The following is a 26411-nucleotide window of genomic DNA, read 5'->3' on the forward strand; positions in this document are numbered from 1 at the left end:
TCTTCATGATAGAGAGTCTCCTATGTTATCACTTTCATAAAGTAGTGGGAATTTTCATTATAGAACTTGGCTTGTATATTCCAATGATGGGCTTCCTCAAAATGCCCTAGGTCTTCATGAGCAAGCAAGTTGGATGCACACCCACTTAGTTTCTTTTGTTGAGCTTTCATATACTTATAGCTCTAGTGCATCCATTGCATGGCAATCCCTACTCACTCACATTGATATCTATTGATGGGCATCTTCATAGCCCATTGATACGCCTAGTTGATGTGAGACTATCTTCTCCTTTTTGTCTTCTCCACAACCACCATTCTATTCCACATATAGTGTTATATCCATGGCTCACGCTCATATATTGCATGAAGATTGAAAAGGTTTGAGAACATCAAAAGTATGAAACAATTGCTTGGCTTGTCATCGAGGTTGTGCAGGATTTAAATATTTTATGTGGTGAAGATAGAGCATAGCCAGACTATATGATTTTGTAGGGATAACTTTCTTTGGCCATGTTATTTTGAGAAGACATAATTAATTAGTTAGTATGCTTGAAGTATTATTATTTCTATGTCAATATTAAACTTTTATCTTGAATCTTTCGGATCTGAACATTCATGCCACAATAAAGAAAAATTACATTGAGAAATATGTTAGAAAGCATTCCACGTCAAAAACTCTTATTTTATCATTTACCTACTCGAGGACAAGCAGGAATTAAGCTTGGGGATGCTTGATACGTCTCCAACGTATCTATAATTTTTGATTGCTCCGTGCTATTATATTATATATTTTGGATGTCAATGGGCTTTATTTTACACTTTTATATCATTTTGGGGACTAACCTACTAACCAGAGACCGAGCCCAAATTGTTGTTTTTGCCTATTTTAGGGTTTCAAAGAAAAGGAATATCAAACGGAGTCGAAACGGAATGAAACCTTCGGGAACGTGATTTTATCAACAAATGTGATCCATGAGACTTGGAGTGGGCGTCAAGAAACAACGGAGGAAGCCATGAGGCAGGGGGCGCGCCTACCCCCTAGGCGTTCCCTCCACCCTGGTGGACCCTCTGTTGCTCCACCGACGTACTTCTTCCTCCTATATATATCCACGTACCCCCCCCAAACATCCAGGAGCACCACGAAAACCTAATTCCACCACCACAACCTTCTGTACCCGAGAGACCCCATCTTGGGGCCTTTTCCGGAGCTCCGCCGGAGGGGGCACTGATCACGGAGGGCCTCTACATCAACTCCATGGCCTCTCCGGTGATGTGTGAGTAGTTTATTTTAGACCTAAGGGTCCATAGTTATTAGCTAGGTGGCTTATTCTCTCTCTTTGGATCTCAATACAAAGTTCTTATCGATCTTGTTGGAGATCTATTCGATGTAATCTTCTTTTGCGGTGTGTTTGTCGAGATCCAATGAATTGTGGGTTTATGATCCAGATTATATATGAACAATATTTGATTCTCCTATGAATTATTTTATGTATGATTGGTTTATCTTTGCAAGTCTCTTTGAATTATCAGTTTGGTTTGGCCTACTAGATTGATCTTTCTTGCAATGGGAGAAGTGCTTAGCTTTGGGTTCAATCTTGCGGTGCTCGATCCCACTGACAGAACGGGAACCAACACGTGTTGTATTGTTGCCATCGAGGATAAAAATACGGGGTTTATATCATATTGCATGAGTTTATCCCTCTACATCATGTCATCTTCCTTAAAGCATTACTCTATTCTTATTAACTTAATACTCTAGATGCATGCTGGATAGCAGTCGATGTGTGGAGTAATAGTAGTAGATGTAGAATCGTTTCGGTCTACTTGTCTTAGACGTGATGCCTATATACATGATCATACCTAGATATTCGCATAACTATGCTCAATTCTATCAATTGCTCGACAGTAATTCGTTTACCCACCGTAATACTTATGCTCTTGAGAGAAGCCACTAGTGAAACCTATGGCCCCCGGGTCTATCTTCAATCGTATTAATCTTCCAATACTTAGTTATTTTTTGCCTTTTATTTTACTTTGCATCTTTATCATAAAAATACCAAAAAAATTATCTTATCGCATCTATCAGATCTCACTCTTGTAAGTGACCGTGAAGGGCTTGACAACCCCTTTATCGCGTTGGTTGCGAGGTTCTTATTTGTTTGTGTAGGTGCGTGGGACTTGAGCGTGATCTCCTACTGGATTGATACCTTGGTTCTCAAAAACTGAGGGAAATACTTACGCTACTTTGCTGCATTACCCTTTCCTCTTCAAGGGAAAACCAACGCAGTGCTCAAGAGGTAGCACCATATATAAGTCAATGTTGACATCATGGAATGTTTGAAGAAGATTCTAAGGTAATCTATAAATGTTCTTGGTAACATCTTTCATGTATGAAGAAAATATTTGATATACTTATTATTTCATCTATATCTATATATACTATCTTAAAGACTGAGGTTCTGTATTACGTTTGTCCTTCGTTTAACCTTTCTACGTCATCGCGCCTGTTTTTGTTTACCCCTCTCCCATCTTTGAATATTTTCCCTACTAATTTTTCCGAAAAAACACCTCAACTGTCCCAATGTTTTATTAACTTATTACCATCTCTACTATTTATAAAGAACGCAATGTTTCGTCTTAAGTTTGTCCTTAGTCCAACCTCCTTATGCCTCCTCCTTATTTTGATTTTTTTCTTTTATATTTGGTTTTCCCCACAATTTTTTCTCAAAACCGCCTCAACTAACCCATGTTTTATTGCCTTACAATTTGGTAAGCTAATAAGTGTCTTCGTTGCAATGCAAAAAAATATCTAGTATGCTAATAAAAGGGCCCCAGATTTTTGTTTCGCCTCGGGCCCCTGAAATCTCAGGACCGGCCCTATCTATTGGCAAGCTTAATAGTAACATTAATATCTTCTATTTCAGCAGGTGCAATATCATTCATAATTTCTTGATATAAAGTAAAAGGAATTGCACTCATACTAGCACCCACATCACATAAGCCATGATAACAATGATCTCCTATTTTAATAGAAACAATAGGCATGCCAACAACGGGTCTATGTTTATATTTATCATCGGATTTGGCAATTCTAGTAGCTTCATCATAGAAATAAATAACATGCCCATCAATATTATCGACCAAGAGATCCTTAACCATAGCAATACTAGGTTCAACTTTAATTTGTTCAGGGGAGTGTTGGTGTTCTAGTATAATTCTTACGAACCACAGTTGAAGCTTTAGCATGATCCTTTATCCTAACAGGAAAAGGTGGTTTATCAATATAAGCAGTAGGAACAACAGGATCAACATTATAAGTAATAGTTTCTTCCTCAACTTTAATAGGTTCTACTACTTTTACTTCAATGGTAGGATGATATTTAAACCATTTCTCCTTAGGAAGATCAACATGAGTAGCAAATGATTCACAAAAAGAAGCTACTATCTCAGAGTCAAGTCCATATTTAGTGCTAAAATCATGAAAAGCATCGGTATCCATAAAAGATTTAACACAATCAAACTTAAGGTTTAAACCTGACTCCTTACCTTCATCTAGTTCCCAATCTTCAGAGTTGCATTTAATTATTTCCAATAAATCCCATTTGAATTCAATAGTCTTCTTCATGAAAGAACTAGTACAAGAAGTATCGAACATGGATCGACCATTACGAGAAAGCCGAGCATAAATTTTTTGAATAATAATTTCTCTTTAGAGCTCATGATTGGGGCATGAATATAACATTGACTTAAGCCTCCCCCAAGCTTGAGCGATATTTTCTCCTTCACGAGGCCAAAAATTATATATATAGTTCTGATCACGATGAACTAGATGTATAGGATAAAACTTCTGATGAAATTCCAATTTCAATCGATTGTAGTTCCAAGTCTCAATATCATCGCATTGCCTATACCATGTCAATGCCTTCTCCTTCAAAGATAAAGGGAAAACCTTCTTCTTGACTTCATCCTTGGGCAAACCTGCAAGCTTAAATAATTCACAAATTTCATCCACATAGATTAGATGCATATCAGGATGTAATGTTCCATCTCATATATAAGGGTTAGCCAGCAGTTTCTCTATCATACCCAAAGGAATTTCGTAATAAATATTTTTAGTAGGTGCAGTAGGTTGAGGGGCAAGTCTTTTCTCTTCGGGTCGAGGTGAAGATACCCCGAACAAACCCCTCAAAGGATTATTTTCCATAGTAACAAGTGACAGTAAATTTCAGCACACTATCTAAATGTTTCCTTACCAAAGGCGCTTCACTCCCCGACAACGGCGCCGGAAAAGAGTCTTGATGACCCACAAGTATAGGAGATATATCGTAGTCCTTTCTATAAGTAAGAGTGTCGAACCCAACGAGGAGCAAAAGAAAATGACAAACGGTTTTCAGCAAAGTATTCTCTGCAAGCACTGAAATTATCGGTAATAGATAGTTGTGTGATAAGAAAATTTGTAACGGGTAACAAGTAACAAAAGTAACTAAGGTGCAGCAAGGTGGCCCAATCCTTTTTGTAGCAAAGGACAAGTCTGTACGAACTCTTATGTAAAGCAAAGCGCTCCCGAGGACACATGGGAATTATTGTCAAGCTAGTTTTCATCATGCTTATATGATTCACGTTTGTTACTTTAATAATTTGATATGTGGGTAGACCGGTTCTTGGGTGTTGTCCTTCCTTGGACAAGCCTCCCACTTATGATTAACCCCTCTCGCAAGCATCCGCAACTACGAAAGAAGAATTAAGATAAATCTAACCATAACATGAAACATATGGATCCAAATCAGTCCCTTATGAAGCAACGCATAAACTAGGGTTTAAGCTTCTGTCGCTTTAGCAACCCATCATCTACTTATTACATCACAATGCCTTCCCTAGGCCCAAATAATGGTGAGGTGTCATATAGTCGACGTTCATATAACACTACTAGAGGAGAGACAATATACATCTCATCAAAATATCGAACGAATACCAAATTCACATGATTACTTATAACAAGACTTCTCCCATGTCCTGAGGAAAAAACATAACTACTCATAAAGCATATTCATGTTCATAATCAGAGGAGTATTAATTATCATTAAGGATCTGAACATATGATCTTCCACCGAATAAACCAACTAGCATCAACTACAAGGAGTAACCAACACTACTAGCAACCCACAGGTATCAATCTGAGGTTTTGAGACAAAGATCGGATACAAAAGATGAACTAGGGTTTGAGAGGAGATGGTGCTCGTAAACATGTTGATGGAGATTGACCCCCTCTCGATGAGAGGATCGTTGGTGATGACGATGACTTCGATTTCCCCCTCCGGGAGGGAAGTTTCCCTAGCAGAACAGCTTCGCCGGAGCCCTAAATTGGTTCCGCCCAAGTTCCACCTCAAGACGGTGGCGCTTCGTCCCGAAAGCTTCCTCTTGATTTTTTTTAGGTAAAAACCCTTCATATAGCAAAATATGGGCACCGGGGGCCTGCCAGGTGGCAGCAAGGCAGGGAGCGGGCGCGCCCCCACCCTTATGGCTCGCTGCTGGGTCCCCTCAGGTGCTTTCTAAGCCCAATATTTTTTATATATTCCAAAATAATTCTCCGTGAAGTTTTAGGACTTTTAGAGTTGTGCAGAATAGGTCTCTTAGATTTGCTCCTTTTTCAGTCCAGAATTCCAGCTGTCGGCATTCTCCCTCTTCATGTAAACCTTGTAAAATAAGAGAGAAAAGGCATAAGTATTGTACCATAATGTGTAATAGCAACCCATAATGCAATAAATATCAATATAAAAGCATGATGCAAAATGGACGTATCATTTATCCTCCGTCATAGTTTTCGTTGTGCTTGGCGAAGTCCTACGGAGATTGTTCTTCACCGCCACCGTCACCATGCCATCGTACTGCCGGAACTCAGCTACTACTTCACCCCTCTTGCTGGATTAAGAAGGCGAGGACGTCATCGAGCTGAACGTGTGCTGAACGCGGAGGTGTCGTACGTTCGGTACTTGATCGAGACGGATCATAAAGGTGTACGACTACATCAACCGCATTGATAAACACTTTCACTTAGCGATCTACAAAGGTATGTAGATGCTCTCCCTCTCTCGTAGCTATGCATCTCCATGGGTAGATCTTGCATGATGTAGAATTTTTTTGTTTTCTATGTGATGTTCCCCAACAGTAGCAACTATAGGAAGAAAGCAATGTTGTTTCTTGGACCTAATAGTGATTGTCCATGCATGCCTTTTTTCCAAGCAAAGCCACGGGAAAAAGTCATGTATCCCCTACGGCTTAGTAGCGCACTGTCGGGGAAGCTCAATACTCCCTCCGGTCCTTTTTAGTTCGCATATTAGATTTGTCCGAAGTCAAGCCTCATAAAGTTTGACCAACTTTATAGAAAAGAAAATACCAACATTCACAATGTGAAATCAATACTAATAGATGCGTCATGACTTAAAGTTTCATGTTGTATAACTTTATCATGGAAGATGTTGATATTTTTTTATATAAATATGGTTAAACTTTGTAAAATTTAACTTCAAACAATTTTTATATGCAGAGTAAAAAAGACCAGAGGGAGTACTTAGCAAATAGAGGAGAACTCAAAAACTCCAGACCGCCGCCTAGATTTCTAAAGGCTAATAATTAGTTAACCACGCCCGTGGTTGGCGTCTAAGTATGCAACACGTCTAGGTAATAATTAATTACCCGATCTCAGCCTATAAAAGAACTTTGTACATGTTGTGTCACGAATTTCACTTTATATTTCAGGTCCGCAGGAGATTCCTGGTGAAACTGCGTGCTTTCCCTGACATCAATATAATACTCCCTTCAAACTAACAAGTAGTGTCCGATGTTCCATGTGTTGCAAATCGTAAGCCGTAACGTTAGTACCGAATCTCTCCTACCAGATTGATTTGGCAGTGGATTCTGATTACCCACTATAATCAACACAGATTGGGAACTAATCAGTGACCGTGACAGTTGTAATCATCCATCTTCAAATTTCAAGGGATTATCATCATGCACCAAGCTTTATTGCAAATATACCTCACTACTAAACAGCATATGTTAGCTGGACACACCAATCGATATAGTATATATGCATACTTAAATGTTTGGAAGGTTATTTTACTCGGATTCTGCTTAAAAATGCGGCATAAACTAGAATAAAAGTAGTGGCATAGATGTTTTTTTAGATCTTAATAGTGGCACAGATGTGACCGCCACATCGAGACTGGGAATGTAAGTGGCAAATAAGCGGCATCCGCAAGTCTCGTTTAGTTAGCTTTAGCTAGCTCCATAGTTCATTCCCCCCGCCCCCCTCCCCCCAAACTTTTCCTTTGAGCAGTTAGATTAAACGGTGCCCAGTTGACATCCCTAATCGAGACAAGTACGATCTCAAGTCAATGATTGTCTGGTTATTGTGGGAAGACAATGTTCGCCCATATATACATGACGGCCCAATAGTTGAACAGCAAAAGTTTCTTAAATATATTTTGTCCAAATTCAAAATTCATAAGGTCAAAATAGAGTCACTATATGGCATGAAACATCGCAAACAAACAAAAAAACATATCTGAACAGATGATGGCTATAGAGTGTAAATCTTAAACGTCACATATTTTACCCAAAAAGGCAACACAGCCGGTATTTTTTTTCTAGCTATACACTAGATCCCTATATATGTGGGGCTCACAATAGCACGTGGATATGCAGGATCCTATGGATACAAGGTGCAACGAGTTAGACATGCTCGCAATATACTTCTACATGTGAATACATGACATCAATGTAATACTCCTTTCAAAATAACAAGTAGTGTTGCGAACCAACCTGGTGTTGGATGGTTAGAGGGACTGTGGTATCCCCAGCCCACCAGGGTTCAAATCCTGGTGTTCGCATTTATTCCTGGATTATTTCAGGATTTCCGGTGATGCGCATTCAGTGGGAGGAGACGTTCCCGTCGACAACGAGGCGGTCTTTCGAAGGTACTCATAGGGGTAGGGTGTGCGTGTGTGCGTTCATAGGGGTGAGTGTATGTGCGGGTATATGAGCGTTTGTGTCTGTACTGATGTTCAAAAAAATAACAAGTAGTGTCGGATGTTCCACACGTTCCAAATCGTAAGCCGTAAAGTTAGTACCAAATCTCTCCTACCAGATTAATTTGGCGGTGGATTCTGATTACCCACTTGCGACAGTTGTAATCATCCATCTTCAAAATTTCAAGGGCCTATCATGCATCAAGTTTTATTGCAAATATACCTCACTACTAAACAACATATGTTAGCTGGACACGCCAAGCAATATAGTATATATGCATACTTAAATGTTTGGGAAGTTATTTTACTCGGATTCTGCTCGAAAATGCGGCATAAACTAGAATAAGAATAGTGGCATGGATGTTTTCTTTAGATCTTAGTAGTGGCACAGATGTGACCGCCACATCGAGAGCAGGGATGTAAATAGCAAATAAGAGGCATCCGCAAGTCTCATTTAGTTTGCTTTGCCTAGCTCTATAGTTCATTTTCCTTGAAAAAAACAAAATTTTGAACTGTTAGATTAAACGGGACCTGGTTGGCATCCCTAATCGAGACAAGTACGGTCTCAAGTCGACGATTGTCTGGTTACTACGGGAAGATAATGTTACTATACATTCGCTCATATATACATGACGGCCTAATAGTTGTACAGCAAAAATTTCCTAAATATATTTTGTCCAAATTTTCCTATTTACACATATTTAAATTGATAAGGTCAAAATTGAGTCACTATGTGGCATGTAACATCACAAACAAACAAACAAAAACATATCTGAACAGATGATGGCTATAGAGTGTAAATCTTAATGTCGCATATTTTCAACAGAGCCGGCATTATTTTTTCTAGCTATACACTAGATCGCTATATATCTGGCGCTCACAATAGCATGTGGATATGCAGGATCCTATGGGTACAAGGTGCAACCAATTAGACATGGTCGCTCTATACTTCTACATGCGAATACATAACACATACATACAAGCAAATATGTACTAGCATATATGGAGGCGTACACAGGACCATATATGTTATTTATTCGCTTGTAGAAGTATCGTATTGGAGTGTTTCTCAAGTTCCAAGACCTTTCGGTTACGCGTCAGCAAATTCAACGACTATTCGTGTAATTTTCTCTATAGGATAGGTGATACATAAGTGACGTCGTTGTATCCCAATTGCTGTCATTGTCTTAGTAAATGTGTCTTGTTCTTTGCTATCTTAGCATAGACACAGTTTTGTATGGATCTTAATTTTTTTTAATAAATGAATATGTGTATATTGAGGCAAAGACCAGGAGTGATTCTATTTTACGAAAATTGTAGACATTGTACACATGATGCTGTCTCTCAGACATGGGTTAGTTAATCATGTTCTCTGTGAGATCATATTCTTAATATTTTTCAAAGAAAGCTTGTTTCATCGAGTTGAAAATACACATTGGCCAAAACGGGAAGTTCCCAGGTTCTGAGGCTAGCGTTCCCCAATGCGGGACTAATAAGTATAAATTTTATTGCACCTATATTTAGAACGGATGTAGTATCGTATATGAAATGTGTGCACTCACTTGTTAGATGTAGAACAAATAACTTAAAATGCAGATAAAGGACCGACAACTTTGTCTCATGGTTGAAATTATTGGAAAGCGTGCGTGTGTTTTTCTTAGACCTAATAACTAGGTAACTAGAGGTGAATCAACCTAGCTCACTCTCTCCAAAAAAACTGATAGTGATAGCACACCATATTTTCCCAAGTAAAGCCACAGAGAAAGTCCTATATCACTGACTGCTTAGAGCATTTCTAGCAGACCCCATATAATATCGACCCGCAAAATGCGTTTACAATTCACGGAAAAAAGTCTGCTCGGCCGCCGCCCTCGCTGGCCCGTAAATCCGTAATTTACATTACAATTTTAGGCATGAAAACACATTTTTTTTTGCTTCTTTATTTTCTACAAGGGCATTGGATATATAATAATTCACCAAACCTTTGCTAGAATAGTAAGGCCAAAGAAAACAAGAACCACAATTAGGCATTTTAAAAGATATCCAACTTTCATAACTGCTCCCACTAGTTGGACCAACATCTTCTCCATGCATTCATTGTTGATCTGCGGATTCTTGATCTTGCATTCTTCATTCTTCTTTTTTGATTCTAAAGAAGTAGATGTTGCTTCCCCTCTAGTTTCTTCTCTAATTGCACATGCAGCCGCATCATTAGTCTTAATTCTAGCAACGAGTGCACGAACATCTATTAAGTTTCTTTCTATCAATAAGTCGATGTATTCTTCTTCCCAAAACCAAAATGACCATCCATCTTTCTACACACATGACCATCTAAATAAGCTATCGAAATTGAACGGAATAGGTTGACAAAGCCGAATGAAAACAAGAACATACCCCGCCGTTTTTGCATTTGAAGAATACCCATCCGAGGTGTTTCGAGTGCTAGATGTTAGCCACGGTACTGTCTGCATGCAGTCGTCGCACGGTATGAGCGGCATCGGCGAGCCGGTGAGCCGCTGTGCAAGCGCCGAGCCCTGGCGCCGACCGGCCGACACCTTGCCGGCAAACTGACGGCAGCGGCTAGAGGACGAACCAGTACCTGCATGCGGCTCTGGGGCTCTGTCGTGGTTGTGTGGGGTGCTCCCCGACCAATCCATGGCTTGGCGCAGCCACCGGTGACCGGAACCGCCAAATCAGGCGGCCGCGACAACCAGCCGCCGATCTGTAACTTTACGGCCGTCCGCGGTAGGAGGAAGTGGTGGAAGACAATCTCGGGCGTGTGGCGGCCCGCAGGCGTGATCCCGACTGCTAGTATGGCCGGAATCATATGCGGCGGCCATGCGGCGGTGGGTGAGGAAAAGCGCGGGCTGAAATGCCCCCCCCCACCAACCGCTACCGCTATATACAGGGCATTGACGGGGCGAGGGGGAGAACCCGGGTTTTCGCAGGTTGGGTGGGAATTTTGCTGCGCCCTGCAAAATTTTTTACAGGTTAGAAGCGTTTGCGCGGTCCGATCGGGCAGCATTTTTCACGTGGACCTGTGTTTTAATGGTTATTTTACGGGTTTGGGCATTATACAGGTCTATTAGAGATGCTCTTAATAGTGCACTTTCAGTGAAACTCAATACTGGCAGACAAATGAGCTCAAAGACTGCATACCGTCGACTTGATTTCTGAAAGTTTAGGGCCTGTTTGGTTCCAAATGAGTCACCAACTTATAAGTCGAAAAGTGAAAAAAAGTGACTTATTTTGCAAACAGACCCAACTTATAAGTCACTCCAACTTATAAGTCATAAGTTGCTCCACCTCAACTTAAAATTTATAAGGCACCCCCTTTTGCATGGGTCTCACCACCTTTACATTAATAAACAAGGTGGGAAGGTGTGTCAGGTAACTTATAAGTCAGATGACAACCAAACAGACGTGACTTATAAGTCATTGGTTTTGAGTCACTTGACTTATAAGTCAGGTGACTTATGCCTTGTTTGGTTCCAATAAGTCACCTGACTTATAAGTTAGGTGACTTAAAACCAGTGACTTATAAGTCACGCCTGTTTGGTTGTCATCTGACTTATAAGTCATCTGAACACATCTTCCCACCTTGTTTTTTATGTAAAGGTGGTGGGACCCATGCAAAAGGGGGTGACTTATAAGTTTTAAGTTGGGGTGTAGCAACTTATGACTTATAAGTTAGGGTGACTTATAAGTTGGGTCCGTTTGACAAAATAAGTTACTTTTTGCATTTTTCGACTTATAAGTTAATGACTTATTTGGAACCAAACAGGGCCTTATTGAAACCAAATAGACCTTTATAGAGAGCAAAATTAACTGCGCCCATGGTAGTATTCTACTAGGTACGCGGCATGACGCACGAGTAGCTAATAAATTGCTCGACCACATCCTGTAAAAGAACTTTGTTGCGTGCCGTATCATAAAATTCACTTTCTCTTTCACCTTTGCAGGAGATTCCTAAACTGCATGGTTTCCTTGCTGTCAATATAATACTCTCTTCAAAAAAGAAAAGAAAAAATACTGCTGGATGTTCTTCGGGTTGCCAATCGGAAGCCGTAATGTTAGTATGGAATCTCTCCTACCAGATTAGTTTGGCAGTTGATTCTGATTAATCCGTGACCGCCACAATTCTACTCACCAATTTCCAAAAGCTCAAGGGTTTATCATCATGCACCTTGCTTTCATGCTAATACACCACCACTAACCGCATCTGGTAGTTAGACACGACGAGCAATATGTTATGCATACTTGAACGACCGGAAGGTTCTTTTAGTTAGATTCTGCCTGAAAATGCGGCATAAATTAGAATAAGTGGAGCAATGGCGCAGATGTTGACCGCTACAATTATCGAGCCAAGTAGTCTTAGTGTTGCTATCAGGTTTTTGCCTCATAGCGTGTATTTCGATTGCGAGCACACGTTCTAGGTTTTCTGGTAGTGTCTTGAACTCGCTCATCCTTTTTTCCGTATCTATTCTCTCTGGCTGAACTTTGATGTATTTCTGTTATGAGTAAGAAAAGGGGTTTATGCCCGATTCAGAAAAAAATCATCCATACACACATGGCGCCCTGAGAAATGTCGAGCGAAACATTCCTAAAAAGAATAAATTCAAACTTCTCTAGTGTACAAAGTTTGTAATGTTAAAATAGTGCCACTGTTTGGTCATTGGTCATATGAAACATCGCACTAATATAATTTGGACCTGGATATCCAACAAACGTCAGATTTTGAGACATGGCAAATCGAACATTTTTCATGACAAATTATGTTTGCCGATGGTGGCAAATTTAGTTGGCAAGCATAACAAATCCGTCTTACTTAAAAAAATGTCAGGAAATTGCCGTGCTCATCAACTACATTTGTCATCCTCGCGCCAACACAAATTGTCATGAAAACGTTTGATTTGCCATGCCTAAAAATCTACGTCATATTTTTAGTATTTTTGTATATAATTTTCTTACTAGCATATAGATGATCGGCCAGTAGCTTTGCCTATATCTTAATCATCACCTATTTTCAAACAAGGTGAGCGAAATTATCTTCTTTCCCTTTCTGTGCTACTATATCGTGGACGCGGAGTATCTTACTTTGAACTCAAATGAGCTTGAATGAACAGTAAAATCCAATTTTTAAAAAACATTGATGAATGTTTTGAGTGTTTGCTAAGTTCCATCATGGAATAACATTCTTGGAAGTTGTGAGAAGACTTTGCAAGCACTCAAAACTTTCACCGATGTTTGCCACCAAAAAAATCAGAATATTTTGAATTCTTCACAATTGTTATTGAATTTAATGTTCATGGCAGGTGCATCTGAGCTCTGAGCTAAAAAGGGGACTTTACCTGTATCGGTAATTAATCACATCATTATCAGTGAAACACGGACAATTTTACCACAAGTATGTCCAATCTAAGGTCACTACAAGTAAGAACAAGCAACCGAGACTTGACCGATGGAGCAAAGCAAAGCTATAAAGCGATTGGTGCCGGAGTGCGTGATCGACAGCTAGCCGAAGACGTCGACGATGAGGGCCGGCCGTCGCGATCGGAATCCGAATCGGAACAAAACGTGATCTGCGCGTGATTCCGCACGCAGAGACATAGACGCGAGCCGTTATTATGTGGCGAGTCCGTTTACGCGATGCTCAATCTGCAGGTGCATCCGGTGCCTTCCACACCTGGATCGACATCGAGGCTAGCTTACTGACTAGCTAGAGATCGGAGTCTCGCTCCTGGCGCTGCGTGTGGTCTGTGGTGCATCCGTCGGATTCGTTCCAGGACATAGGCACCAGGAGAATGGAGCCCTAGCATTCTTTTTGAGAGCACCCTAGCTACGAAGGTAGATCCAACGACTTCCCTTGTCTGGACTGATTTTGTTTAGTTGAAACGGATGCCCAGAAAGAAGCCCCGGAGCATCGCCAAAAATCCTGGCTCTAGGTGACTTGACTAATTGACTTGACCCCATAGTCGACATCTGGAGGTCGGCAGGGAACCCGCGCGCCATTATTTGGTTTTAAAAAAAAGTGACTTCTATTTTTATCCCTTTTTTGCAGGGCAATTCTTTTCTTTTCATTTGTGATAGATTTTGCTATTATCCCATTTATTTAAGATTGTGTGCCACATTTTACACCATAATTATTGCACATCATCTTATTAAGACTCTACCTGCAATAAGTAAAAGAAAGCTTAGGAAGACTTGCATGTCCGATATCTAGTTTATATAAAAAATATAATTCAGATTTTCCAAATATGAAAGTTAGATACTCTCTCCGTAAAGAAACATAAGAGGTAGTGTTTCATGAGTCATGACACATGGTCGGGGGTTATCCTCCTTTTCCGAAAAAATGAATCAAAGCACATTGCCTTGCTCGCCTTGTTTGTATGATTTTTCACAAGTAAGCCAATCCGTGAAGAGAAAGAGGGAGAAAATTATCTTACAGCTATGTCTAACTGATAGTTAATTAGGGTAATTCGCACAAAAAATTGATATTTAAGTTTGCCACATAGCATAAATTTTGGGTAAATCAGTTTATTTACTGTCCAAACATGAATCAAAGAATTTGCCTTTCTTTCAAGGAGAACAAGGATGACAACACCGAGAAAAGATTAATTGTGTTGTAACTTGTAACATTATCAAGGACCGGTGCTTTCTTAATTTGTCTAGAAAACTAATTCTTGATGAAATTTTATCTGTGAAAAGGAGTCAAAAGCTTTGTCTCATTGCATTAAGTAAGAACAGTTTACAAGTTACAAAACGACCGACTAATGGTCGATTGGACAACATTTCTACTCTCACATCATCAAGTACCTTTTTCTGGAACCATGCAGGAGAGCTTAAGAGCTACATATGTATTCATTAAGAAATAAGATGATACATTGCCAAAGAAGGCCCGAAAGCGACATGACCCGAATCTAAACAACCTAAAGATCACCAACCTGAGTGCTAGTGATCCACAACCCTAAGACAACCAAACCCAAACTAGGCTAGAGCAAGAATATAATACAAGGCATGAAAGTGAGAAACGTCCTCACAAAGAGCATGAACTACAATCAACTACAACACGGCATAACTCCACAACCACGCGGCGACCATGACTGAAGTACAAGCACCATAGGGATAAGTCTGCAATCAGCCTCAAGATGTACCACACGCACAAGCCTACATGAAGCTTAGGACCCACCAGTCCCCAAGATTGGCCTCGACCTTTATTGAAGATCTGAAAGACACTTGCATGATTACATCCAAGAAAACCCTTTGCTTAAAGATTTGAAGGACACTTGCCTGATTACATGCAATTCTCTTGTTTGAGCACTGGTCCTCCTTGTTTGCACAGGATATGTCGCCAAAGAATGAGAATATATGGACTCGCAAGATCTTTAAAATAATACTAGGATCATCAAGTATACCAGTGAGCTTAATAATCTATTTATATGTCGATAGTAAATATTTGACTACACACTTTCTAAGATGAGACACACAGTTAACTGCGGCAAGTGGATCGATACCACACGACAACACGTTTACATAGGTAGCACATCTTACATTCCGTCGAGGGGAAATTCCACACATGCATACATCCGTTAATCAGTGTATCTATGTAGACGTAATCAATAGTAGTGCAAGATCATCTCCAAGACTCCAAATATACCGTCCTACTTCAGGCCCTGGAAGAGCCTCTTCCTCTCCCGGATGTAGGCCTCAGACCTCTTGTTAATATCCTCTATGGACACGACGCCCGGCCTCGAGGCGCCCGTAGCCTTACCGGTGGTGGCGGCCGTGCCATGACCGGCAGCACCTCGCCTCATGGTTGATGCTGCCATCGGGTTGGCGCCAGAGTACATCGATGGCTTGGTCACAAGGTTGCGGACAAGCTCGATCTTCTCGACCTTATGCACCCGCACCTCGCCGTCGGAGGGTGGTGTGGCTATCGCCTTGGTCTTGGCACGTCGGAACATCGTGGCGACCGGTTGCCGGTTTTGCTATGTGTTTTTGCTTGGGCTTTGATGGCTTGGCCATGGATGCCCGATGGTCTCCATTTATAGGCCATAGCGCTAGCTAGGCCGGTAGTGCTTCGGCGTGGTGGGATTTTTCAGGCATGGTGTGTCCCTCACCGGGAGCGCGCAAGTGGCATTATTCTCGCTTGGTTTATGTTTGTTCTGAAATTCTCTCTCACCACATTTTTATATGGCGCGTGCTACGCGCCGCTTTCCCCGTCGTTGATTTGCGTCAACACAGAATGATTCAAGCCGCCCGATTCGCTGATGGCTGGACCACTTACTTCCATCCTAACTTGCACATGGCTCCTCGCAGCCTCCAGCCAGGCAGCCACCAAGGCAACGTCAGCACACACGCAGCAGCTAGCCGGCTTTGTGGCAGTAGCCGCGTCTCCAGACACCCACCAGCAAAACGGCCGGCGAGCAGGCCATGGCAGCAGCGCCGCCGAGCTCTGGGTTGCAACAACGCCCCTAATATGAACACCTTTTCAAGCACCATTGACGCTCCATTCTGCACCGTTGATGCATCGGCCACCCGGCTATGCTCCATCGCAGTGCCGGTGATGTTCCGACCGCTTGACGATGCTCTTGTAGCTCCGGCGATGTTTTGGCGACCCGATGATGTTTTGGCGGCCCGACGATGCACCGGCCACCTAGCTATGCTTCATCGCAGCACCGATGATGCTCCGACGGCTCGACGATGCTCTGTTGCGGCTTCAGTGATATTTCGGCGGCCCGACGATGCACCGGCCACCCGTCGTCTATGCTACATCGCAGCGCCAATGATGCTCCGACGGCTCGACGATGCTCTGTTGCGGCTTCAGTGATATTTTGGCGGCTCGACGATGCACCGGCCACCCGTAATCTATGCTCCATCGCAGCGCCAATGATGCTCCGGCGGCTCGACGATGCTCTGTTGCGGCTCCCGTGATATTTCGGCGGCCCGACGATGCACCGGCCACCCATCTATGCTCCGTCGCAATGCCAATGATGCTCCGACAGCTTGACGATGCTCTGTTGCGGCTTCAGTGATATTTCGGCATCCCGATGACGCACCAGCCACCAATCTATGCTCCATCGCAGCGCCAATGATGCTCCGACGGCTCGACGATGCTCTGTTGCGGCTCCAATGATATTTCGGCGGCTCGACGATGCACCGGCCACCCATCTATGCTCCATCGCAGCGTCAATGATGCTCCGACGGCTTGACGATGCTCTGTTGCGGCTCCGGTGATATTTCGGGGGCCCAACATGCTCCATCCTAGCACCGGTGATGCTCCCTTGTAGCGTCGTTGATGTTCCGACGGTCCGAGGAATGCTCCATCATGGCTCCGGCGATGCCCCGATGACCCGACGATGCTCCATCATAGCACCGGTGATGCTCCCTTGCAGTGTCGCCGATGTTCCGATGGTCCGAGGAATGCTCCGTCATGGCACCGACGATGCCCAGTTGACCTGATGATGCTCCATCGCAGCATTGGTGATGTTTCGGTGGTCCGAGGAATGCTGCATCACGGCACCGGCATGTCCCGACGACCAGACGGTGCTCTCCATCATAGCACCGGTGATGCTCTCTTGCAGCGTCGTCGATGTTTGGACGGTCCGACGAATGCTCCATCATGGCACCAGCGATGCCCAGGTAACCTGATGATGCTCCATCGCAGCGTCGGTGAAGTTCCAGTGGTTCGGGTAATGCTCCATCACAGCACCGGCGATGTCCCGGCGACCCAATGATGCTCCATCATAGCACCGGTGATGCTCCCTAACAGTGTCGTCGATGTTTCGACAGTCCGACGAATGCTCCATCATGGCACCGACGATGCCCCGGTAACCTGATGATGCTCCATCCCAGGGTCGGTGATGTTCCGGTGGTCCGACGAATGCTTCATCGCAACACCAGTAATGCTCCATTGTAGTGCTTCATCGCAGCACCGACGATGCAACATCCCAAGACCGGCAGACCTGGCGATGCTTCATCAAAGCACTGGCACCTTGGCAATGTCGGATGCTAGGATGCAGCTCTTGATGGCAACGACGGATGCTGCGACACACTGGACGGCAGCGACGGCACGCGGCGACGCTCGCGGATGCTGCGATGCAGCGCGTGGCAGCGCCCACGGATGGTGCGACGCAGCAGACGGCGTCGACTGCAGATGTTGCAACGGTGTTGGTCGACAGGTGGGAAGCAGCTGTCACAGCCCATGCACTTGCAGTAGTGCTCATGGCAGTGAATACCAGTGATAAGTTAGAGAAGAAAATGGGAATCGCGATTTGTGCTGAAGGAAAGAGATGACGAGCGGCTCACATGCTCGCGTCAAATAAAGATAAGTTGGGGCGACGGGTGGGCCTATGGAAAAACATGGCCTGTTTTAGAGGCCGGTGAAGCCACGGACCTGAGAAAGGTGTACCGCACGATCGACTTCATCGGATGGCTTGATACGAGGCTTAAACCATGCAAAGATCAGTCGGCTTACAGAAAGAGTTTTCCTTTTTATATTCTCATAAACTTCTTGCCTGAATTCGTTTGGTACATGCTATGGAAAATGAGCAAGTGATTGCGGTTACTTATCATTTGGGCATCTTTGTGGAGCCTCTGGTGCAAAAATATCAAGTATTAGCATCCAATGCCATGCTTTAAGTATGGACAAGTATAGAACCAGAAAAGATCTCGACTATGAGAGCATAGGAGTAACGACAGGTGTTGCAAAGATGGTAGCTTCAGACTTACTGATGTACTCCCTCCATTTCTTTTTAGTCCGGATATAAGATTTGGACAAAGTCAAACTTTGTAAAGTTTGACCAACTTTATAGGAAAAAGTATCAACATCTACAATATTAAAGTTATATGATATGAAAATTAATTTCATGATGTATCTAATAATATTGATTTCATATTATGAATCTTGATATTATTTTCTATAAACTTAGTCAAAGCTAACAAAGTTTGACTTTAATCAAATCTTATATGCAGACTAAAAAAATAAAGGGAGTATTACTTTGTAAGGTCTATGTGAATAATTAATAAAATAGTTGCATGCATCACACAGATGCAGAGGCCGGGGGTATATCCTCCTTTTTTTTAAAATGAGAAGAAAATCCCGTGCTTGTAAAGAAAGAGTCTAGACTACACAGATTGATGACCTAATTTCTCAAGTTTTTTTTTCGAGAGTGAGGTCGTACCTCAACCTCTGCATCGGTTGATGCACACACCATTCTATTGCAAAGTTTATAATTTCAGAAAGAAAAAATCACAAAGGACTGCCAACAAGAATAAAGATTACATAAAAACACATAAGCATTACTAATCTTATTGCTAAACCCCCATCCGAATCAATTAAATAAATCTCATGGACCAGCTCCAACCAGTTGCACCCATACTTAGATCAAAAGAAGAAACTGCACTACACCAGTGTACCCCTGGGTGACCGCGGGCAAAACCGCATCCCTGATGATAAAGACAAGGGCAATTGCAAATTAGTGGAGCTTAGTTAGTGGCTTTACTTTCAGTTTGGCAGATTAATTAATCATTGTCATAGCATGATTAGAATCCCGACCTAACCTGCATTTGTCAGATACAGTACCTGTGAGAAGTACGTGTGAGAAGTGATCGGGTTGATTGGCTTCATAGTTCTTAAGTACCCAAAAGTAAGCATGTAACACGCTGCAGGCGGCATTAATTTTACATTCAAGGTTTAAGCATCTCTGTAACCTACCTTGTAAAAGGTATCAGGGTTGTCCCAAGTCCACCAAATTTGTCAAGTACAATGTTCTATACACGTTGTATCCTTACATTAGTCGAGCGAGTCCCAGTTTTTACCTTGTACGTTGATATGTTTTAGGCTAATTATCCCCTTTTAGCGGATTTTCATCGGAATTGCCCCATTTAATGACATTTTGCTAGCTTTTTTCACTTCTAAAGTTTTTATGTTAAGGATAACTCCCCTGGTGGTTCTTTCGCCGGACAAGTGTTGATAGAGTTATGTCTAGTACAATGCAACACCAAAAAGCAAATTCGATGAAAAGAATGAGGTGGAAGCAATGACAAGGAGCCGCATAACGTAAATAAGGAACTCATCAAGATGAAGTGACGTGTATGTACACCTGACAATCATAAAAAAAATGTGTCTAGCAAAGCCATTCGACTTGTTTAAGCATGGAGAAAACGGTGGGACAAAAATTGTGACATGGCCGAATGAAAGCAAATTGATGCCATGCATTTATGCCCTTAGACCTGTCATGGTGGGAGTATCATCCATTACTACTTAAGAAAAATTATGATGTACTCCTTTCGTTTCTAAATATAAGTCTTTTTAGAGATTTCAATACAAACTACATACGGATGCATATAGACATATTTTGGAGTGTAGATTCACTTATTTTGCTCCGTATGTAGTCCCTTATTGGAATCTCTAAAAAGACTTATATTTAGGAACGAAGGGAGTATATAGCACTGCAATTAATGATGCGTGAGAGAGTTCTGGTGCTCCCTTTGATCCATATTAATTGTCGCTAATTTAGTATAAAGTTGTACTAATTAGCAACAATTAAAAAGGATCGGAGGAAGTATATCATATTATGATACAATATCATAGCAAGCCAACCGATTTTTTTAATAAAAAATAGTGGATCTTAGCCACAATTTTATATTGGAATTCTACAATTGAGTTAAGGAAATAACAATATGGTACTAGTTTATAATATTATGCATTGAGAAGGTAGTGTCATAGATTAGGATTTTGTTCATTATGCTAATTTATGGTACTCCTCACTACAAAAAGTCTTAGGCCCCGTTTGATAACAAAGTTTTTTCTAAGTATTCTCAGAATACTACAGTTTTTTATATTACTGTAGTTTTATTTACAAAGGGTTGTTTGGCTGCCTCTAAAAACTGTGATTTTAATACTGCAGTTTTTTCTAAACCATAGTATTTTCTCTGCATAAAAAAAAGAACCTCGTACCTCTTTTTAAAAAACAGAGCAGCCGAAAAGAAGGGTCTGTGCGTTATCTTCCTCCCAGCTATTCTCAACAACTCCTTCGATCTAAAAAAGGCCCCGCTCCCAAGCTGATCCTTCTATAGGTAGCTTCGCTACCAGGTAAGTCACAGGGATGTGGTGTTGTGGGTGGTCTTTTTTGTATGAGATCTTTTTTTGTGAGGGTAGTTTCGGTTGTTATGAACGCAAGATGGTAATGGATAGCCAGCTAGCTAGCTAAAAAACCGCAACAGAATTCAAACGGCCGGCTAGCTGCGCGTGCTTGCACTGCTAATGCAACGGCTAGGTAGCTGTTGAAGTATTTGAACGCAATGGTTAGGCAGCAAAATTTACAGCGTTGTGTGGCAACAACCAAACAGGTTCTATGTATTGTGAATACTCTAAAATACTGTGTTTTGATAAAACCATGGTATCTCATACCTACAACCAAAAATACTGCAGTTTTGGGTACTTTGGTTTATTTCACCCTTTGCTATCAAACACAGCCTTAGCCTCAAGTGCATGGCTTGCACCCATCAAGATTTTTTTGGTTACCATAATAAACTAAAAATTCATTTCGCCGGATTTGCAAAATCTCACTTGCTTGATTTTGGTATTGATCTCACAAAATTTTGATATCGGTCCCACAGGTACTAGTACTTTCAAGTATTTTCAGTCTGATACATTATATTTTACCATCGTCAGATTGGGATGGATGGATGGTTCCTAAAATTGCCAACCACTGTAAAATTTGTATTATCTGAAAAGTGTGAGTTGTGCATTCCACTAAATTAGATAGATAGTTTGTTTATTGATCTGGTTTATTGGTAAATGTACAGTGGTAGGAGAAGAAGAAGGTTGCCGGGGAAAGCAGTAAGGTTATCCGATGAAAAGTACGTTCATACGTGAAATGTGGAAGTGATGGGACTAGTACTAGAAAGCAGTGGCATAGATTGACGTGAGTCACCTGAAGCGTGGAGTGCAGCATCTGTCTGTATTCCAGGTTACCACCAGGGGATTTTAGAAGTGTAAAAGTTGTTACGTGTTGCGGTAGCTCAAATGATACGGATGTTGCGATATACGCACGAAACGTCCAAAGGGAATCTCTACTCCTTGCCATTAACTCCTCAAATCATCCCGGCATGTTTTGTCATTTCCAACACGGATCATCCGTTTTTCTGCAAATTGGAGAGGGGATGGGAAGGGGAGGGGGGGTGTCTTTGCGGGAGTCCGAACTGCTGCCACGTAGGACTCTGATACCTTCGGCTCACTCGACTCCCCCACCAACGTGTATGTCCTCCTTGAACTATGTCGTCCACCCAGGATCTCTCCGCGGCCAGGTACGATCCCCCCCCCCCTCCTGCTGACGACGTCGATGGCGGACACCACGCTTGATGGGTGTTTGGTCAAATGCCATTGAATTTTTTTTGTTGAACTTCTTATTGTTTTCTAGAGTAAGCACGATGATATGGTACTCGGCGAATGAGGCTGAATTGTGCGATTTGTGGTTGGTCGTAGTTGCGAACTTTGTAGGCAGGAACTCAAATGGGCTCGATCTTTTGGCAGTGTGTGCATGTTCTGTTTCATGCGTGAAAGAACTTCACACCCTACGACATGCACATCATTCATCAAAGCAACGTGAAATCAATATCGCATCAATGACACACCATCTATAACTCTGTAATGAAGTTTTGTGGTATGGTTGCACGAGTGGAGACACTCTGTGTTGTGGCCATCATCAACCATGGAGATTGTAAGTTTTGCTTCATGTCACTTTACATGTTGTTTAATTCATTCATTCACTTAATGTCGCCTTACATGTTGTATAGACTGCACTCATTGCCGAGATGTACTACAGGAATGAAGGCAGACCATTTACACATAAACATTGTTGGATGAAGCTCAAGTGGCAGTATGCGTGGGAAGACTTGTGCATGTCCTAAATAGTATCACTGAATTTGGAATTAATGAATTCGAAAAACTTGTTGAGCATCCGCTATCCCGAATGTAATATTTACATTTGAACTATTGTTGTACTAGAGATATTTACATGTTATTTATGAATGAATTGTGGTATTTTCTGTAATTATTTTTTAGTGTTTCGGTCTTAGAACCAAAACAGAGGCGGACATTTAGGGAACAAGGATGGATGACCGGCTCCCGCATCATTGTCCGTGGATCAGTCCGCGGACAGATACGGTATCCTATTTAAGGGTCGGCATTGGAGATGCCCTTAAAACCTTTTGCACATAGCTCTTTCCCAAAATTCTTTACTCCCAGAAGCTCAAATTTGCACAAATAGTAAAACTAGATTAGATAACTTAGTGGTTAATTTTATACAATACACTGCCACATTTTTTTGCAGAAGAACCTTTCAATTTATTCATCATCTGCCATAACAGTACAGAACCAAAAATAACAAAAATTATAACCAGGTCCATGGACCATCTAGCAATGACTACAAATTAAACTAACAACCACTCTTCATAAAACACCACCGCGTTAATAGAACATAGAAGTACCTAAATTAAACTAACTAGCACTCTTCATTCCAGCTAAAATGAGATACATCTACTCTTCGTTGGAGGAGAGGTCGATCACTGGCGCCTTGTTAGAGCTTCACGCCTCGTGGAAGTGGGTGCCCCTCAAAATCCATGACATCTTGGCTCGTCATGGAATCGTCACAGCCGAGCTCCACGAACATAGCCTCAAGGTCCCTCTATGTCGCGGGATTGGCGGCGACCTCGCGCTTAGGACTCCACCAACGCCTCAATGGCGAGGTGCTCCTCCACCGCGTCACAGTCAGTGAGGACAACGCGGTGCTCTGCCTTCTCCACGAACGTGAGCTCGTAGTGCCACTATGTCGCCTCGTACATGAGGAGCCGCACCTCGACGCTAACATCCTACGTCTTCTCGTCCTCGTCCTCTTCCTCCTTTGAGTGGAGCTGTATCATGGCGGCTCTCACCTTCAGGTGAGTTTTCCGTCAAATTCGCATACAAGTCTCTAGGCCGCCTCCCCGTTATCCCTTGGCTATCTAACTTGTGGAAGGCCCCCATGCCCTTGAAGATAAAGATCTTCGTTTGGCAGCTTCTTAGAAATTGCCTCCCTTTGGGGACCGAGGTGCTCAAGCGACATGGCCCGGGTGATGGACTTTGCCTTTTATGCAGGGTTCCTGAGACCGTGGCCCATATTATATTCTCGTGCATGGCAGCTCGGGTCCTTTGGCAGTTCGTCCGTGAGGCACTAGGGCCCGACTGAGAGGCCCTGGATCTCGTGGGCTTCCTCCAGTCCAGGGCTACCATGCCAGGACGACACCGTCGCATATTCTGGCTGATCTTTGCGGACATGTCATGGACTCTTTGGACGACAAGAAATAAAATGGTGATTGAGAAGGTGTTCCCGAGGCAGACATCTGACTCTTTGTTTAAATTCCTTGTTTTTCTGCAGCAATGGCACCCACTTACTAGGCAGCATGATATGACCGAGCGCGTCTAGACACTATGCTGCATGCGCTCGTGGATTCGGTCGTCATCCTAGCTTCACCCGTCAACCGCCACTAGGTGGCCTTGTTTTTCTTTTCTCTTATATTTCTCCTTGGGCATTACTGTGTTGTTGCCCCATCGTCGCCTTTATAGCTTATCTGGAGGTTGGTTGTATGAATCTTTGCTTTATCTATAAAGCGGAGCAAAAGCCTATTGCAAGAGTGGAGCTCGAGTCGGCAACCGCGGTCGTGTGCTGCACGGCGATGATTGTAGCGCCCTCTGTTGGATTTTGGCACAACGTCACGTCGAGAACTACGTCAACATAGTGGGTCAGATCCTCACCATGGTCGGGCTAGGGGGGCACTCGGACAATGCCCTGACTGGGAAGGAGGGGCAACGCAGGGAATTTATAGTCGTGACACGTTTGTTCCGGCGGCGTGCCAACTGTTGCACCTTGAGATCTAGTGACAGGGTGGAGAGAGAAGGTTTACGGAGAATCGGTAGGAGCTTCTCAAATTTGAAGGGAGGGTGGAAGTTTTGAGGGGCAACTTTGAGGAGTTAATGGCCTTGGGGAAGGGCTAGAAGAGGTGGCTTCTCAAACAAATATTTTTTTTGAGAAGTTGTAAATTTTACGGGGAAAGGCTAGAGATGCTCACTAGCAAGCTAGAGACAAATTCACATATATTTGGAAACAGTTCCGTTCAAGATAAGAGCCTACGCGTGAATATCACAATTCGATCACCTAAGGAGAAGAATCCTCTTGCTTAATCGAGTCCAAAGATCTTGCATACTTTATTCCCATCAAGGTGTCTGGTGTCTATCCACTCCAGGTAGCGTGGGGCAACAGAAAGCAGAATACAAAACTCAGTGGGGTCACATGATCATGCGAAAATTGATGTAATCAAGTCTCTGCCTGCTGAGATGAAGCATCCAAAAGAGCCATTCAAGATTTATTCAGAAAACTGAAATGACCATTGGAACATACTAGAATTTAATTCAGACAAGACATAAAAGAACAACACCTGAAGAAACATGCTTAGAACTTATGGCGCACACGCTAATTAAGTTGATGCATGAGCATGACCAACTCCATATCATACTCCATAATCACAACCGCAACACGCAGCTTTCATAGCTAACTAGTTAATTTAAAGCATCCTAGCTCATGATCATGCCATCGTGGATACTAATCCATTTGAGCTACAGGCCTAGAGCGAACTCCCTCTTCTTCCTGGCGATGTAGTCGTCGATGTCCTCCGGCGAGGCCACGCCGCGGACCAGGGTCGTCCCGCTGTTCTTCCTGGAGATGGCGACGTTGGCGGCGGCCAGCTTCTTCGTCACCGTCGCCGGCCTCGGGTTAGGGGAAACAGAAGGCCTGGTGACGGCGTTGTAGACGTACCTGATCTTGTCCACCTTCTCCACCCACACGTCGCCGTTGCCGGCGGTGGCGGTCATGGCGCGAGCCATGCTTGTGCTTTCGTGGCGGGGGAGGAGATGTCAGGATTTGCCTTCCATGGCTTGGGATGATGGGACCTCCATTTATAGGCTCCAGGAGCAAGCAGCAGCTGTCGCCGTTTGTTGTCTGGAATGTTCAGTGGTGGTTGCCATAGGGGATTAAGTATGTAGGGACACAATTATCAGCTGCTGCTCTGTCGTCCTTGTAGTGGCGATTTTCTTTAAGACCACTGAACAATAAAAGTAACAGCCTATGCGCTCCAACTATATATCACGATGTTACAGCTCTGAAGCTGAATGTAAACTATCCACAAGTTGATAGTTTTCACTTTCAGTGTAATTTCGTTGAGATTTCAGAAATTTCATTAGTTTCGATACATACTGAAATAATTGCCTTTAGATCAAAATATTTCAGCAATTTTGGTAGCACACGCAAAATCAAATAATTATTAAATTATTTCTTGGATTTTCATA

At 42.6% G+C, this 26411-nt stretch overlaps 2 protein-coding genes across 2 annotated transcripts; both read right to left on the reverse strand.

Annotated features, from left to right (window-relative positions):
- Nucleotides 1–15436: 15436 nt before the first annotated feature.
- On the reverse strand, nucleotides 15437–16065 carry LOC125508686 (uncharacterized). Its single transcript, XM_048673489.2, has one exon. The coding sequence runs from the start codon at nucleotides 15988–15990 to the stop codon at nucleotides 15688–15690; it is 303 nt and encodes a 100-aa protein (XP_048529446.1). The 5' UTR covers nucleotides 15991–16065; the 3' UTR covers nucleotides 15437–15687.
- A 9339-nt stretch (nucleotides 16066–25404) lies between these two features.
- Nucleotides 25405–26061, reverse strand: LOC125508765 (uncharacterized). Its single transcript, XM_048673593.2, has one exon. The coding sequence runs from the start codon at nucleotides 25947–25949 to the stop codon at nucleotides 25683–25685; it is 267 nt and encodes an 88-aa protein (XP_048529550.1). The 5' UTR covers nucleotides 25950–26061; the 3' UTR covers nucleotides 25405–25682.
- Between the last annotated feature and the right edge of the window lie 350 nt (nucleotides 26062–26411).

The sequence above is a fragment of the Triticum urartu genome, chromosome 1A (assembly GCF_056163025.1).
Source record: "Triticum urartu cultivar PI428250 chromosome 1A, HENAU_Tu73, whole genome shotgun sequence".
Taxonomy (NCBI): domain Eukaryota; kingdom Viridiplantae; phylum Streptophyta; class Magnoliopsida; order Poales; family Poaceae; genus Triticum; species Triticum urartu.